Source organism: Asterias amurensis, chromosome 20 (genome assembly GCF_032118995.1).
Source record: "Asterias amurensis chromosome 20, ASM3211899v1".
Lineage (NCBI taxonomy): Eukaryota > Metazoa > Echinodermata > Asteroidea > Forcipulatida > Asteriidae > Asterias > Asterias amurensis.
The window spans coordinates 2,041,447-2,058,884 of record NC_092667.1 but is presented as its reverse complement, the minus strand read 5'-3'; the positions used below and the strand labels follow the sequence as shown (position 1 = coordinate 2,058,884).

Genomic DNA, 17,438 nt, shown 5'->3' with positions numbered 1-17,438 from the left:
CAGTTTATTGCACTATTCTCTGTTGCTGATTGCCACATTCTAACACCATTCGCGGGTTTTGAACACAAATTCACGACTCTTGTTAAAGGAACACGTTGCCCTGGATCGAACGAGTTGGTCTATACAAAGCGTTGGAAAGAATTTTTTTATAAAATGCACACGGTTGGAAAGATGTTTTAAAAGTGGAATACAATAATCCACACAAATTTGCCTCGAAATATAAGTGGCCGACCGTGTTTGTTGACGAGGTAAAAGGAAAACCACGCAATTTTGAGTGATACTTGTGTGGGTCATTATATTATACTTTTAAAATATCTTTCTAATCATATGCATTTTATAACAAACGGTTACAAATGTTTTTCAAAGACTAACTCGACCGATCCAAGGCAACGTGTTCCTTTAATGCACACCACTGTGCTTTGGAACTCCCTAACCTTCCCCCCCCCACCAACTCTGTTGCAATTCAAGAGGAAAAACAATAGATATTTCCTCTTACTTTGAATGTTTTTCTTATTTTCCTTCTAGTCCTCATGCCCTACATGTACATGTATCTATGGCAAGTTGGCATTGTGGTGGCAATTTGTCATAAAAGTAAACTAATTTTCAGAAGTATATCTTGAACATCAATTCTAAGACTTGTGTACAAACCTTCGGCGTCAATGTCGTTGCAACCAATCCAGAACCCTGGCCATTGGCAGCTGCACATGTTGAGGATGTGTTGTAACTCTTCTTTGGATTGAGGGACAACCATCACCCCACCCATCTCAACACAAATCTGCTTGCCATCTTCCCATGTAACGTCGGCATCATGCATCTTGTAGCATTTGTCTTGCCACTGGCTCCAAGTAGGAGGACATTCCCCCTTTCCAACGAAGACCTTACAGTACTGCCCAGTACCGACAGCGTAGTCTGCCATCATAAATATACCAACAACACCCAGCAGTTTGCTTGCCAACATTTTGCAGACAATCTCTTGACAAATTGAGTTGCTGCCTGGTAATAATAACCAAGAAGGTGCAACCTTCACAGAATGGAACCTGCCAAGATCATTAAATTGCCAATAAAACACGGCTCATTGGGTCACAAAGAAATAGCGCAACAGGGAGTTTCCAAATAACAGCAACAATTCAATCAAATATATTATAATATATGGTTTGAAGAAAAAAACCTACAATTATTATAATTTCGAGTTGTGCATAATAAGCTGTTGCATGTAAGTTATTTAGATGAGGCGAAAAACAACATTTTCATGGAAATTTTTCTTGCAAAGTGTTTTCTCAAAGATTTGAAATTGATTTCACTGACTGAAGACATTGGCCTTGAGTCTGAGTGCACACTTAGTACTTATGCCTCTTAAAAAACTTTTACTACTATTTCTTCATTAGGTAGTTCTCTAAGAACAAACTCTACCTGGCAAGTTGATACATACATGGTGTTACCACAAACCAAATATATATTTCTGCTTTGTTTTGTAATTTGTTTGTAAAATTATGTTGATGTACCCAACAGTGTAAGACTCCTCTGTTTAATAAATACAAATACAAATCATTGTCTGACTTAAAGGCTGAGTTTATATAATGGTAGGAATTGTATACACACTTGTGTATACTTTTCCCCCCATCAGGCAGACTCCTCAATGAACTGACTCCCACCAATGATTTCTATAATAAATGTTTAAAAAGGCCGCAACTTTTCTCGCAAATAAGTGTTGTGGCTGAGCGGTTAACCTGGTTAAGAGCACTGAATTCAAACTCTGGTGTTTCTGATCAGCAGAGTGTGGGTTCGAAAGCCCAGCTGTGATGCTTGTGTCCTTAAACAGCTACCTGAGCGAAACGTTTTTCACAGAAATGGTATTTTAACTTGTTTATAATGCACTTGTTCACCAGTTTAATGTAATTTTGGTAGTTTACACTTCTGAATTTTTTTTATTTATCGATTAAAAAATTAGACCCGAACCTAAAGGTTTTTCAAAAACTAAAAACACTTCTGCCGTTGACGTCGTGAGTCAAAGGACAATGCCGCTGACGTCATTTGTGGGAGTTTGCTTTGTTATACCTCCACGCTGCAACAAAGCGGCTTTACAAATTGGAGCTCCCAACTACATGTATGACGTTTTGAGAGTGATTGTGTAACAGAGCTTTTCGGAAATCTCTCAAAAAAGCGTTTGATATGGGTATTCGAAGTTAGTGTTTTTTGTACACAATTAAAATCTATTTATAATCATATGACTCGATTTCCTTATTCATTGAAAATATTTTAAATGAAATTCAGCAAAGTTCACGACTTGACATTTTCGTTCAAGCAGGTCTTTAACCCTCTAGTCCCTGCACCGCCCGAGTTTGCTGAAAACCAATTTTTCAAGATTATTGCAGTAAATTACTGGAATCGTAGTTCAAACGGCCTCTCGTTAAACGGCTATGGTAATTTTTATGGCGAATATTTTTTTGTAAGGATAAAATGGACACAATAGCTTTTCAAGGCTTTTAATATCTGGCTCAATGCTTAATACTGATCAAATGCGAAGGCGTTAGTTTTCGACAATATCATCATGAATGATTAATAAATACAGTTTCCTTTGTGTTTACTAAATAATGAGCATGTTGTTGGGTAAGAGCTATTATTTCATCATCATCAGCTTCGACAAGTCAACTATGAAGGGAGAATTAATAATGATCTGTAAAAACTAGATGGGTTAACAATAATGTGTAGACCTACTATTGACTATCAAGTTTTCTGTTGATGTTCCTTTTTTTCTACAAACACAAGCTAGCGAGGTTTCCTCCTACCGCATACAGTGTATCGCTAGGCGGCTGGGCGGTCCAGTGGCTAAATGGTTAAGCAAGACGCTTAACCATGCATTGCTTCGTCCTTCAGATGGGACATTATACACAGCCATTGGTCCCATGTGTTGTGTAAGAACCCAGTGCACTTATCGAAAATAGAATGGGTTTGCCTCGGTGTTCCTGGCTGTGGCTGCTGAATGCGCCGTTGCACCTTGTCAAACCCTTTAATTGGGTCTCAGAATTCATTACTTCAAACCTATCTTTCTGAAAGTTAATATACTCAGCGCCTTGAGTACTGTAGATACGTGCGCTATATGACTTCATTATTGTTGTTATTATCATTTGTTTTATATCCGCCATTCAGTATGTATGCCAAGCCATACACAGGAGACTGGCATTTTGCCTGACAGATCACAAGTCAAATTATGCTATAAAAAAATTGTTTGGAGGGAGTGTTTTTTTGTACTTGAATTGTTAAACTTGGTTTGGCAAAATGCGCCTGGTGGAAGAAATTTAGTTATTCACTTTTGTTTGTATGTTTTATTGTGTTTTGCTAAACACTCAAGTGTTGTTTTACAAACAATTGACAATTGGGTGGTCAGGTTGGTGTAGTGGTATATTTCCTCGCCTACCTCCTCTAGGACCCCGGTTCGAATCCCACTGGGGGCACTATGTGCACTGGGTTTTAGTCCATACCAGTAACAATTTCAATTTGTCAAGAGATGGTCTGCAAAATGGCGGCCAGCAAACTATTGACTGTTGTTTGTATATTTATGAGGTGTAACCTTCACAGAACGGAACCGTGCCAAGATCCTTCAATTGCCAATAGAAACACGGCTCATTGAGTCACAAAAAAAAAAGAAACGGCGCAGTGTGGAGTTCTCCAGTAGTGGTAGTAAATCAGTCAATAAAAACTATAGGACATTCAAGCATCTATAATAAAATATGTAGATTTTGAAGAAGGAAATCTACATGTAGACTTGTTATGATGTTGAGTTTGCATGATAAGCTGTGGCGAAGTACGAAATTGAGATGAGATAGAAATTAGGAATTGCAGGGAAATTACTTATTTGTTTTCTCAAAGACTTGAAATTTATTTCAGCGACGAACACAGAAAATAAGTTGTTTTTAACCACAAATGAATTCACACAACAAATAGTCATGATCATACACATTTATATACATCAATATACTTAATCAAACCTTAAATTGTCTCAAAGCGCTCAATATTTGTCTACAAGGTGTGCAGAGCTTTCTTTGAATAAATAAGACCCATTTAGCACAGTTTCACAAGTACCAAGGTGCTGTGACGCAATCTGCATTCAGATTACCTTTAAACACTGGGGGTTAAACCCTTTCTCTTCTGGACACCATTGGTAATTGTCAAAGACCAGTCTTCTCACTTAGTGTACATATATTAACAAACCTGTGAAAATTTGAACTCAATTCGTTGTCGAAGTTGCGAGAGAATAGCGGAAGAAAAAGCTCTTGTCGCACAAGTTGTGTGCTTTCAGATGCCTTAAACTTGAGACCTCAGCTGAGGTCTCAAATTCAATTCAAATATTTGAGTGAGAAATGACTTCTTTCTCAAAAAGTGTGTTCAGAGGGAACCGTTTCTTACAATGTTTTAAACTAACAGCAGCAGAGCTCTTTATCACTCTTTACCAATTAATTTTTTATGCTATTAGTAATTGCCAATAGTGTCCCGCGCCTTTAAAGAGCAAATTCATTTAAGGCTATAGACCATGTTACCTGTTACATGTACATCACATATGTTTTTGAGAAAGAAGTAATTTCTCACTAAAATATACCTCAGCTCAGGTCTTGAATTAACCATCTAAAAGCACACAACTTATTGCGACAAGCATGTTTTTTCTTTCATTATTATCAACTTCAACAACATTGAGTTCAAATTTCCAAAGATTTGTTATGTTATACATATATGTTGGATGCAAAAAATAGTTAATGGTCTGACGTTAACTATTTTTTTGCATTTATACTCTCGGTCCATTTGGTTGGTAAGTTGTTTGCAACAGCTAATTCTATTTTCTCACATTATATGTTGGGATACACCGAGTGAGAATACTGGCCGTTGATAATTGCCAAAGGTGTTCAGTGTCTTTAATATCTGTATATGGCTTTATTGTTGGTATATATTCAAGATTTGTTCTCAAGATTTGTAATAAATGATTCAAATTGCAAAAACTGTCAAAACAACATGATTACTCTAGTAAAAGTGTATGTTTGGTGACGTCATCGGTAATATTTGTTTTTAACTAGACCTTTGCCATACTTGTATGCTGTGATGGTAAAGCATCAAAGAATGTATATTTCAACCTAAAAGGCAATAAACAACGCCCTTTCAAATCATTTCACAGTCACTTCCGGTTTAAACAGTCACTTCCGTCATGTAGATCAAAAGTTATGTTTTTTTGAATTAATAAACTTTGAATATTCATAACTCAAGAATTGATGACGTCATCATGACGTAACACACACGGTTTCTTCTCCCAATGAATATCTAACTACATGTATGTGTGAAGTTTCAAGTTCATACGATGTTTGGAAAGATGTTTCTGTTAGGGGACAAGGGACGTACAGAAGAAGAAGAAGAAGAAGAAGAAGAAGAAGTATCAATAAAAAATAAAAAAACGAACAAAAATAAGAGGTGTTCCGGGCTGTTGGCCCGAACACCTAATTAATTTATTTTGTTTGTTGATAAGGAATGAACCCAGATTTGCCAAACAAGAACTCAGTTTGGGCTCCATTGGGCTTGGCTTAAGTGGCCGGACAAACTGTAATGCGACTAACCGTAATGCGACTAACCATGGTTTTGCCACGTAAACCTAAAAGTTCAAGTTGCTGACTATTTATAAGTATCCTGTTGGATACTAATGTATAAGAGATGTGTGCTAAATGTAGTAAAACCTTTGCAAGTTTTTTAGTTTGAGGAAACTTTTGAATTGAGACAGCGTCGCGTACGTGGGTCCACCCAAATCTAAGGTCAAGAGCACCGGCAAGTCCAAGAAAACTAGCGCTGGGGCAGCAACCAAGAGAGGAAGGGTTAAAGGTAACTCCATTCCGGAGCACACCGCGCCCTCTCTCGACATAGCCTCGGGGTCACTGCAGCCGGAGGGATTCCCCCTCCACCAGCTTAGCGTACCCGGCCCTCGTCAACCAAGTGGGTTCCCCCACGATGGTCGGTGATGGGCTTTTGCGAGGCCACCATACCTGATCGACATCCGCCCACGCGATTGGTTGAAGGATTGGTGACATTTATAGACACTTTGACAATTGAAAATTCGAAGTTTGAAGTATTTTTTTCAAAAACTTTGTGAAGAATCTGTTTCATGCGCGTGGGTTGTGTGCACATGCATGCTCTTAGACATAGATTACACGCGCGATCAACACGCGGAAGCCAGCAGGTTATAAACAGCTCTAGTTGGTCATTATCAACCGTTTAAACACCCAAACGTGACGCGCTCTCCACCAATAGGAGTAGCGAAACTGTCAGGGGTATTTATGAATGTCTTTTTATAACTGTTCCAATTTGATAATGTTATACTTTGGGAGAAAACGGCAACAACTTTCACTGTATTTTCTTTAAGAGGTGAATCCATGCATCCATGTTTAGTGAGGTGACATTGAGTACCAACCGCTTCTCAATTTGTTATTTTCCTCTAGATATCACATTGCAATTTGGAGAAAGTCTAATCAGTTTCATTCTGAGCTAGAAGGCAGATCAAACGCCTCGCCGGGCAGCTTCAGAACAGTCTTAAAGATCATCAAGATGCAAAGGAGTATCATGCAAAAGGTAAGAAAAAAATATGTTATATATGCTAAGCGTGAGTGGAATACACTCTAGTTTTTCAGTGCCCTGTTGTGTTGGTTCCCAGGCTCTCCAGGCTCTCCAGGCTCTCCAGTTGTGTAGTCACAAACAGATATATAGTGAAGAAAGTCTAGCCGCTATAACACCTCGGACCACTCGCCACCAAAAGGCGCTATCATTCTTGTAACCGATATTATCACACCATGGGCCTTTCTCAAACCTCGGCTTGGGCTCTGGCTCTGGCTCCAGGCTTCGTCTGCTGATGTTGGAACCACCGCGTGCAAAATACACTGCTCTTAAAATGTATACACCTAAAGGTTTATACACCCCCTCATTCAACCAACTTTAACTCATAAACTCTCTGAGGTATTATGAATTAGGGATTGACAGTGTGAGGAGCCGGTCTTCACTGTGTGGTAATGACCAGTTGGTTTTTTGTTGCTGTTAATGGTTGGTTAGGGGTAGTTTCACACAGTCACTTTGAGAAGTTGAGTAAAACATGGCTTTTTGTGCATTATGTATTTATTTTAAGCTTGCAGTGCTGAGAGAATAAAACATAAACATCATCAATATATTCTTACATTGTACATTTGAACATTTGATTAATTGTTCACTACTAAGGGAATTAAAGGGTAGCGGCGAGTTCTTAAACGGCTGTTTAAAAACCGGCAGGGTCATTGCCGTGCGATAATGGCCCGAGCTCAAGGGCCTTTATTGCATGGCCATGACCCTGCAAGGTTTTAAATGGCCGTTTAAGAACGAGTCACTACTCTTATAATCCCATTCATAAATGCCATTTTGTTAAAAAACGTAAACAAGTAAAACTTTAGAAAAATCGATAATTTGAGGTTTGTACATATTTTTTTGGTTTACTTTGTAAAAAATCTGTTTGGTGTGCGTGGGTTTTGCGTACGCGTGCTTAGAAATTAATTACCCGCTGTTTTTAAAAGCTGTGAATTGCGATCCGCGTAATAAATTGGTGTATATGAGCTTGCGCACTCGACACCCGGAAGCCAGCCGTTTATAAACAGCTCCAGCTGGTCTTTATCAACTGTTTAAACACCCCCACGTGACGCGCTCTCCACCGTTAGGAATAGGGAAAATGCCTGGGATATTTATGAATGTCCATTTAAAGTATACAATACATCTTGAATGTCTCAACTTAAATTTGAAACATATTCAGATCTTGAATTTCAAAAGATAATTACAATAATATACAGTATCGCAAAACTGCACATCAATAAAGACTTTTATCATATCTTTTTACACGTTGAAAGATTCAAATCCCACATCAACCCTGTTCACATAGTTATACACAATGCATCTACATGTAGATTGTCTCAACTTACATTTGAAACATTTTCTAAACATTGAAAACAAGTTACAATAGTATGCGATAACTCAAAACCATCGTTATAGACCTTTATCGTGGTACGACCATCTTGATTTTCTCCCATTTAAATCAATGTAACCAAATTGAGGCTGGAAGGAGAAATAGTCTGGCTCCAATAAATATTAGCACTCAGTACTGTTATTGGACAAAGAATGACCAATATGGTCGAAACATGATAATGGTAACCATAGGTCAAGTCCAAGAATTTGGACATTACTTTACATAACATGGGACAAAGCAGCTATAATTATATAAAATGCATCTAGATTGTTTCAAGTTTCAAAAATGTTATTGATGTTTCAAAAAGTTCCTGAACATACTAACAGTTGACTGGTTACACTGAAATTTGCAAATATCTCACTACATGAGCTGTTGACCCAACTACAAGATCTTTTCTGATTTGACAGTTCATGTCAAGTGGCAGCCCTGCAAGTGGCAATACCATTCCACCTTTCACACTCCCTCTGTTAAACCGGAGATTGATAAAGGAACATTACAGAGTTAGTTTTAGCTAGCAAAAAGTTGCTGGCAGTGTAAGCACTTGATGTAATCCACCATATACATAAACTGACAAACCTGTAGAAGTTTGAGATCGATCGGCCATCTGGGTCACGAGAGAATAGTGACAAACTGATGACACATTTTGCATGACAACGATGCCAAAACAAAATTGAATAAAACGCTCCCTGAGCGATAAACTCCAAACGCGAAATTATATTATTTATTGTTCATCAAATTAATGTGAAATTTCAGACAGAAATATTTCAAAGGATGTTTTCTACTATAAATCATCATTAGACCGTGTAAGTTTTATGTCAATTTGTGATCTTCACCATCGTTGTTTGTTACCAATTCTGTAACGTTCCAAAATGAAAGAATCGTATGTTGTACTGAAAACTTGGAGCTACGATTGGAAACTTTTTAACAATGGAGTCATATCATTCTATCATTCTTATGATTCACATTATAAATAGTCCTTGATACACGTAACTGTGTCTTTGTGTGTGTCAGATTCATGACAGAATACAGACCGCTATTTTGAAGAACCAAATTTTTGACTCCACAAAAATGTATGTACCGCTTTTTAAATTTCCAAAGGCAAATTTACATTTTACTCATTACATCATAGGTGTTTTTTGTGGGTGAAAAACTCTTCAAAATGGATTAAGAGCAAATTCCAAACAGCAACATTTTGAGAGATTTAAAGGCAATGTGTCGCTTTAAAGCCGTTATACACTTTCGGTAAACAGTATTGTCCAAGTCCCACACTTTGTGTATCACAATTTCTATATAAAATAACAAACCTGTGAAAATTTAGGCTCAATTGGTCATCGGAGTTGGGAGAAAATAACTGGAAAACCCACTCTTGTCTCCGCACGTTTCGCCATGTCATGACATGTGTTTAAAATAAATCCGTAATTCTCGCTATCGAGAATTGATATTGTTTTAATGTTTTCTCAAAAAGTAAAGCATTTCATGGAATAATATTTCAAGGGAAGTCTTTCACCATTACCTTCTGTAAACCCTGTAAGTTATTTGTAAATCTGTGAACTTTTAATTTTGTTCTGTTCAGAAAGTGTTTAATGGCTTTAAAGGCAATGTGCCACTATAATTTTCATAACAAGTAGCTTGCCCAGAATTTTGAGCAACCTTTCACAGAAGCAACAGTGCTGGTGCAATGGGGCGCTGACAGATTAACTTGCGTGTGTTTCCACAATCCGCATCGTCCCAGCCTGCATAGTCAGCCCTGCCTACAGCGCAGTCTTGGTTGCCTCCAGAATTATTTGGCTCACCATCCGTCCATCTCTTGTCCTGCAGGTCAATAGTACCTTCACCATCCAAACACACCCAAGTACCTGAACAAAGTCAATCCCAAATAAAAACTTTGTCTCATTGCATCAAATATTGAGAGCTGGATCGTTTGTATGGAAGTACACATTGTCTATGTTCAGGAATAAATTCAATTTTTTAGCCTGTAGTTTTCAAACAATTTTTATTTTTGGAGAAATTTGTATCAATACTATAGAAAATTTAAAAAGAAGATTTGGTTTCATAGCAAAATAATATAAAGCTGTTTCTTCGTTTGCGATTCGCGCAAGACTTGCGCAGTTTATTGCACTATTCTTTGTTGCTGATTGCCACATTCTAACACCATTCGCGGGTTTTGAACACAAATTCACGACTCTTGTTAAAGGAACACGTTGCCCTGGATCGAACAAGTTGGTCTATACAAAGCGTTGGAAAGAATTTTTTATAAAATGCACATGGTTGGAAAGATGTTTTAAAAGTAGAATACAATAATCCACACAAATTTGCTTCGAAATATAAATGGCCGACCGTGTTAGTCGACGAGGTAAAAGGAAAACCACGCAATTTTGAGTGATACTTGTGTGGGTCATTATATTCTACTTTAAAAATATCTTTCTAATCATATGCATTTTATAACAAACGGTTACAAATGCTTTTCAAAGACCAACTCGACCGATCCAAGGCAACGTGTTCCTTTAATGCACACCACTGTGCTTTGGAACTCTCTAACCTTCCCCCCCCCCACCAACTCTGTTGCAATTCAAGAGGAATAACAATAGATAATTCCTCTTACTTTGAATGTTTTTCTTATTTTCCTTCTAGTCCTCATGCCCTACATGTAGATGGCATGTTGGCATTGTGGTGGCAATTTTTCATAAAATTAAACTAATTTTCAGAAGTATATCTTGAACATCAATTCTAAGACTTGTTTACAAACCTTCGGCGTCAATGTCGTTGCAACCAATCCAGAACCATGGCCTTTGGCAGCTGCACATGTTGATGAGGTGTTGTAACTCTTCTTTGGATTGAGGGACAACCATCACCCCACCCAACTCAACACAAATCTGCTTTCCCTCTTCCCATGTAACGTCGGCATCATGCATCTTGTAGCATTTGTCTTGCCACTGGCTCCAAGTAGGAGGGCATGGCTTCCAACACCGCCCGTTTACAGCAGCGTAGTTTGCCATCATAAATATACCAACAACACCCAGCAGTTTGCTTGCCAACATTTTGCAAACCATCTCTTAACAAATTGAATTGCTGCCAGCTATTATAACCAAGAAGGTGCAACCTTCACAGAATGGAACCGTGCCAAGATCATTAAATTGCCAATAAAACACAGCTCATTGGGTCACAAAGAAATAGCGCAACAGGGAGTTCTTCAATAACATCGATAATTCAATCAAATATATTATAATATATGGTTTGAAGAGAAAAAAAAAACCCAATTATTATAATTTTGAGTTGTGCATAATAAGCTGTTGCGTATAAGTAATTTAGATGAGGCGAAACAAACAATTTTCATGGAAATTTTTCTTGCAAAATGTTTTCTCAAAGATTTGAAATGCATTTCACTGACTGAAGACATCGGCCTTGAGTCTGAGTGCACACTTTAAGTACTTTATGCCTCTTAAAAAACTTTTACTACTAAATTCTTCATAGGTAGTTCTCTAAGAACAAACTCTACCTGGCAAGTAGATACATATGGTGTTACCGCAAACCAAATATATATTTCTTTGTGGTTTTGTAATTTGTCTGTAAAATTGTGTTGCTGTACCCAACAGTGTAAGACTCCTCTGAACACTCAAGTGTTGTTTTACAAACAATTGACAATTGGGTGGTCAGGTTGGTGTAGTGGTATATTTCCTCGCCTACCTCCTCTAGGACCCCGGTTCGAATCCCACTGGGGGCACTATGTGGATTGGGTTTTAGTCCATACCAGTAACAATTTCAATTTGTCAAGAGATGGTCTGCAAAATGGCGGCCAGCAAACTATTGACTTTTGTTTGTATATTTATGAGGTGTAACCTTCACTGAACGGAACCGTGCCAAGATCCTTCAATTGCCAATAAAAACACGGCTCATTGAGTCGCAAAAAAAAGATGGAGTTCTCCAGTAGTGGTAGTAAATCAATCAATAAAAACTATAGGACATTCAAGCATCTATAATAAAATATGTAGAATTTGAAGAAAGAAATCTACATGTAGACTTGTTACGATGTTGAGTTTGCATAATAAGCTGTGGCGTAGTACGTAATTGAGATGAGATGGAAATTAGGAATTGCACGGAAATCACTTATTTGTTTTCTCAAAGACTTGAAATTTATTTCAGCGACGAACACAGAAAATAAGTTGTTTTTAACCACCAATGAACTAACACACAAAATAGTCATGATCATACACACTTATATACATCTACAGCACTTAATCAAACCTAAAATTGTCTCAAAGCGCTCAATATTTGTCTACAAGGTGTGCAGAGCTTTCTTTGAATAAATAAGACCCATTTAGCACAGTTTAACAAGTACCAAGGTGCTGTGACGCAATCTGCATTCAGATTACCTTTAAACACTGGGGGTTAAACCCTTTCTTTTCTGGACACCTTTGGTAAATATTAGCATTCAGTACTGTTATTGGACAAAGAAACATGACCAATATGGTTGAAACATGATAATGGTAACCACAGGTCAAGTCCAAGAATTTGGACATTACTTAACATAACATGGGACAAAGCAGCTATAATTATATAAAATGCATCTAGATTGTTTCAAGTTTCAAAAATGTTATTGATGTTTCAAAAAGTTCCTGAACATACAAACAGTTGACTGGCATGGTTACACTGAAATTTGCAAATATCTCACTACATGAGCTGTTGACCCAACTACAAGATCTTTTCTGATTTGACAGTTCATGTTGAGTGGCAATACCATTCCACCTTTCACACTCCCTCTGTTAAACCAGAGATTGATAAAGGAACATTACAGAGTTAGTTTGGCTAGCAAAAAGTTGCTGGCAGTGTAAGCACTTTACAAATGTATGTAATCCACCATATGCATAAACTGACAAACCTGTAGAAGTTTGAGATCGATCGGCCATCTGGGTCACGAGAGAATAGTGAAAAACTGATGACACATTTTGCATGACATCGATGCCAAAACAATTGAATAAAACGCTCTCTGAGCGATTAACTCCAAACGCCAAATTATATTATTTATTGTTCATCAAATTAATGTGAAATTTCAGACAGAAATATTTCAAAGGATGTTTTCTACTATAAATCATCATTAGACCGTGTAAGTTTTATGTCAATTTGTGATCTTCACGATTGTTGTTTGTTGACAATTCTGTAACGTTCCTAAATGAAAGAATCGTATGTTGTACTGAAAACTTGGAACTACGGTTGACATTTTTTTAACTATGGAGTCATATCATTCTATCATTCTAATGATTCACATAGTCCTTGATAACTGTGTTTATGTGTGTGTCAGATTCATGACAGAACACAGTCCGCTATTTTGAAGAACCAAATTTTTGACTCCACAAAAATGTATGTACCACTTTTTGTATTTCCAGAGGCAAATTTAAATTTTATTACATCATAGGTGTTTATTTGTGGGTGAACCACTCTTCAAAATGGAAAAGGAGCAAATTCCAAACTGCAATATTTTGAGAGATTTAAAGCAATCGCACAACATCGGTATACAGGATTTTCCAAAGGCCCACACTTCGTGTATCACAACTTAACAAACCTGTGAAAATTTAGGCTCAATCGATCATCGGAGTCCCTGAGAAAATAACGGGAAAACCCACCCTTGTTTCCTCACATTTCGCCATGTCATGACATGTGTTTAAAATAAATCTTTTATTCTCGATATCGGGAATTGATAATTGTTTTAATGTTTTCTCAAAAAGTAAAGCATTTCATGGAATAATATTTCAAGGGAAGTCTTTCACCATTCCTTCTGTAAACCCTGTAAGTTATTTGTAAATCTGTGAACTTTTAATTTTTGTTCTGTTCAGAAAGTGTCCAATGGCTTTAAAGCCATTATACACTTTCGGTAAACAGTATTGTCCAAGTCCCACACTTCGTGTATCACAACTTATATATAAAATAACAATCCTGTGGAAATTTAGGCTCAATCGGACATCGGAGCCGGGAGAAAATAACGGGAAAACTCACTCCTGTTTTCGCGCGTTTCGCCGTGTCATGTTATGTGTTTATAACAAATCCGTAATTCTCGTTAACGAGAATTTATATTGTTTTACCGTTTTCTCAAAAAGTAAAGCATTTCATGGACTAATATTTCAAGAGAAGTCTTTCACCATTACCTTTTGTAAACCCTGTAAATTATTTGTAAATCTGCGAACTTTTTTTTTTTTTCTGTACCGAAAGGGTCCAATGTCTTTAAAAGCAATGTGCCACTATAACTTTCATAAAAAGTAGTTTGCCCAGAATTTTGAGCAACCTTTCACAGAAGCAACAGTGCTGGTGTAACGGGACGCTGACAGATTAACTTGCATGGGTATCCACAATGCGTATCGTCCCAGCCTGCAGCACCGTTAGCCCAGCCTGTGGCACAATCTTGGTTGCCTCCGTAATTATTTGGCTCACCATCCATCCATCTCTTGTCCTGCAGGTCAATAGTACCTTCACCACCCAAACACACCCAAGTACCTGAACAAAGTCAATCCCAAATAAAAACTTTGTCTCATTACATCAAATAATGAGAGCGGGATCGTTTGTATGGAAGTACACATTGTCTATGTTCAGGAATATATTCAATTTTCCAGCCCAGGTAGTTTTCAAACAATTTTTTTTTGGAGAAATTTGTATCAATACTATAGAAAATTTAAAAAGAAGATTTGGTTTCATAGCAAAATAATATAAAGTTGTTTTTGTCGTTTTCGCTACGCGCAAGACTTGCCAGTTTATTGAACTATTCTCTGTTGCTGATTGCCACATTCTAACACCATTCCCAGGTTTTGAACACAAATTCACGACTCTTGTTAATCCACACCACTGCGCTTTGGAACTCCTTAACTTTTTTTTTCCCCCCACCAACTCTGTTGCAATTCAAGAGGAACGAAAATAGATAGTTTCTCTTACTTTGAATTTTTTCCTTATTTTCCTTGTAGTCCTCGTGTAGTCCTCATGCCCTACATGTAGATGGCATGTTGGCATTGTGGTGGCAATTTGTCATAAAATTAAACTAATTTTCAGAAGTATATCTTGAACATCAATTCTAAGACTTGTGTACAAACCTTCGGCGTCAATGTCGTTGCAACCAATCCAGAACCATGGCTGTTGGCAGCTGCACATGTTGATGAGGTGTTGTAACTCTTTTTCGGATTGAGGGACAACAATCACCCCACCCAACTCAACACAAATCTGCCTGCCCTCTTCCCATGGAACGTCGGCATCATGCATCTTGTAGCATTTGTCTTGCCACTGGCTCCAAGTAGGAGGGCATGGCTTCCAACACCGCCCGTTTACAGCAGCGTAGTTTGCCATCATAAATATACCAACAACACCCAGCAGTTCGCTTGCCAACATTTTACAAACCATCTCTTAACAAATTGAATTGCTGCCAGGTATTATAACCAAGAAGGTGCAACCTTCACAGAATGGAACCGTGCCAAGATCTGTAAATTGCCAATAAAACGTGGCTAATTGGGTCTCACAAAGAAATAGCGCAACAGGGAGTTCTTCAATAACAGCGATAATTCAATCAAATATATTATAATATTTGGTTTGAAGAAAAAAAAAACTACAATTATTATAATTTTGAGTTGTGCATAATAAGCTTTTGTGTGTAAGTTATTTAGATGAGGCGAAAAATAAATTTTTCATGGAAATTGTTCTTGCAAAGTGTTTTCTCAAAGATTTGAAATTGATTTCACTGACTGAAGACATTGGCCTTGAGTCTGAGTGCACACTTAGTACTTATGCCTCTTAAAAAACTTTTACTACTATTTCTTCGTAGGTAGTTCTCTAAGAACAAACTCTACCTGGCAAGTAGATACATACATGGTGTTACCACAAACCAAATATATATTTCTTCTTTGTTTTGTAATTTGTTTGTAAAATTATCTTGATGTACCCAACAGTGTAAGACTCCTCTGTTTAATAAATACAAATACAAATCATTGTCTGACTTAAAGGCTGAGTTTATATAATGGTAGGAATTGTATACGCACTTGTGTATACTTTTTCCCCCATCAGGCAGACTCCTCAATGAACTGACTCCCACCAATGATTTCTATAATAAATGTTTAAAAAGGCCGCAACTTTTCCCGCAAATAAGTGTTGTGGCTGAGCGGTTAACCTGGTTAAGAGCACTGAATTCAAACTCTGGTGTTTCTGATCAGCAGAGTGTGGGTTCGAAAGCCAAGCTGTGATGCGTGTGTCCTTAAACAGCTACCTGAGCGGAATGTTTTTCACGGAAATGGTATTTTAACTTGTTTATAATGCACTTGATCACAATTTTAATGTAATTTTGGTATGTTTACACTTCTGAATTTTTCATATTTATTGATTAAAAAATCAGACCCCAACCTAAAGGTTTTTCAAAAACTAAAAACACTTCTGCCGTTGACGTCGTGAGTCAAAGGACAATGTTGCTGACGTCATTTGTGGGAGTTTGCTTTGTTATACCTCCACGCTGCAACAAAGCGGCTTTACAAATTGGAGCTCCCAACTATGACGTTTTGAGAGTGATTGCGTAACAGAGCTTTTCGGAAATCTCTCAAAAAAGCGTTTGATATGGGTATTCGAAGTTAGTGTTTTTTGTACACAATTTAAATCTATTTATAATCATATGACTCGATTTCCTTATTCATTGAAAATATTTTAAATGAAATTCAGCAAAGTTCACGACTTGACATTTTCGTTCAAGCAGTCCCTGCACCGCCCGAGTTTGCTGAAAACCAATTTTTCAAGATTCTTGCAGTAAATTACTGGAATCGTAGTTCAAACGGCCTCTCATTAAACGGCTATGGTAATTTTTATGGCGAATATTTTTTTGTAAGGATAAAATGGACACAATAGCTTTTCAAGGCTTTTATCTGGCTCAATGCTTAATACTGATCAAATGCGAAGGCGTTAGTTTTCGACAATATCATCATGAATGATTAATAAATACAGTTTCCTTTGTGTTTACTAAATAATGAGCATGTTGTTGGGTAAGAGCTATTATTTCATCATCATTAGCTTCGACAAGTCAACTATGAAGGGAGAATTAATAATGATCTGTAAAAACTAGATGGGTTAACAATAATGTGTAGACCTACTATTGACTATCAAGTTTTCTGTTGATGTTCCTTTTTTTCTACAAACACAAGCTAGCGAGGTTTCCTCCTACCGCATACAGTGTATCGCTAGGCGGCTGGGCGGTCCAGTGGCTAAATGGTTAAGCAAGACGCTTAACCATGCATTGCTTCGTCCTTCAGATGGGACATTATACACAGCCGTTGGTCCCATGTGTTGTGTAAGAACCCAGTGCACTTATCGAAAATAGAATGGGTTCGCCTCGGTGTTCCTGGCTGTGGCTGCTGAATGCGCCGTTGCACCTTGTCAAACCCTTTAAGGTGCTACATAATTGGGTCTCAGAATTCATTACTTCAAA

General features: G+C 37.5%; 2 protein-coding genes across 2 annotated transcripts in view; one reads left to right on the top strand and one right to left on the bottom strand.

Moving 5' to 3' along the window:
* The window catches only part of LOC139952679 (uncharacterized), a 57,116-nt gene that overhangs the window by 8,122 nt on the left and 31,556 nt on the right, over positions 1-17,438 (top strand). The window contains exon 3 of the mRNA XM_071951881.1: positions 6,468-6,597. Coding sequence (XP_071807982.1) covers positions 6,468-6,597 — 130 coding nt within the window. The remainder of the gene's footprint in view (positions 1-6,467; positions 6,598-17,438) is intronic.
* On the bottom strand, positions 7,381-11,043 carry LOC139952471 (C-type lectin domain family 4 member M-like). The gene is made up of 2 exons (XM_071951608.1): positions 10,752-11,043; positions 7,381-9,861 (listed from the first exon to the last, which is right to left on the bottom strand). Exons 1-2 carry the CDS (start codon positions 11,041-11,043, stop codon positions 9,659-9,661), a joined length of 495 nt encoding a protein of 164 aa, XP_071807709.1. The 3' UTR covers positions 7,381-9,658.

What these genes read in the sequence shown, in the direction of transcription:
- LOC139952471 (XM_071951608.1), bottom strand. Translation starts at nt 11,043, where the DNA reads ATGTTGGCAAGCAAACTGCTGGGTGTTGTTGGTATATTTATGATGGCA. An exon ending in CAACGACATTGACGCCGAAG is followed by an intron (nt 9,862 to 10,751) that starts GTTTGTAAACAA and finishes GACTTTGTTCAG; the next exon opens with GTACTTGGGTGTGTTTGGAT.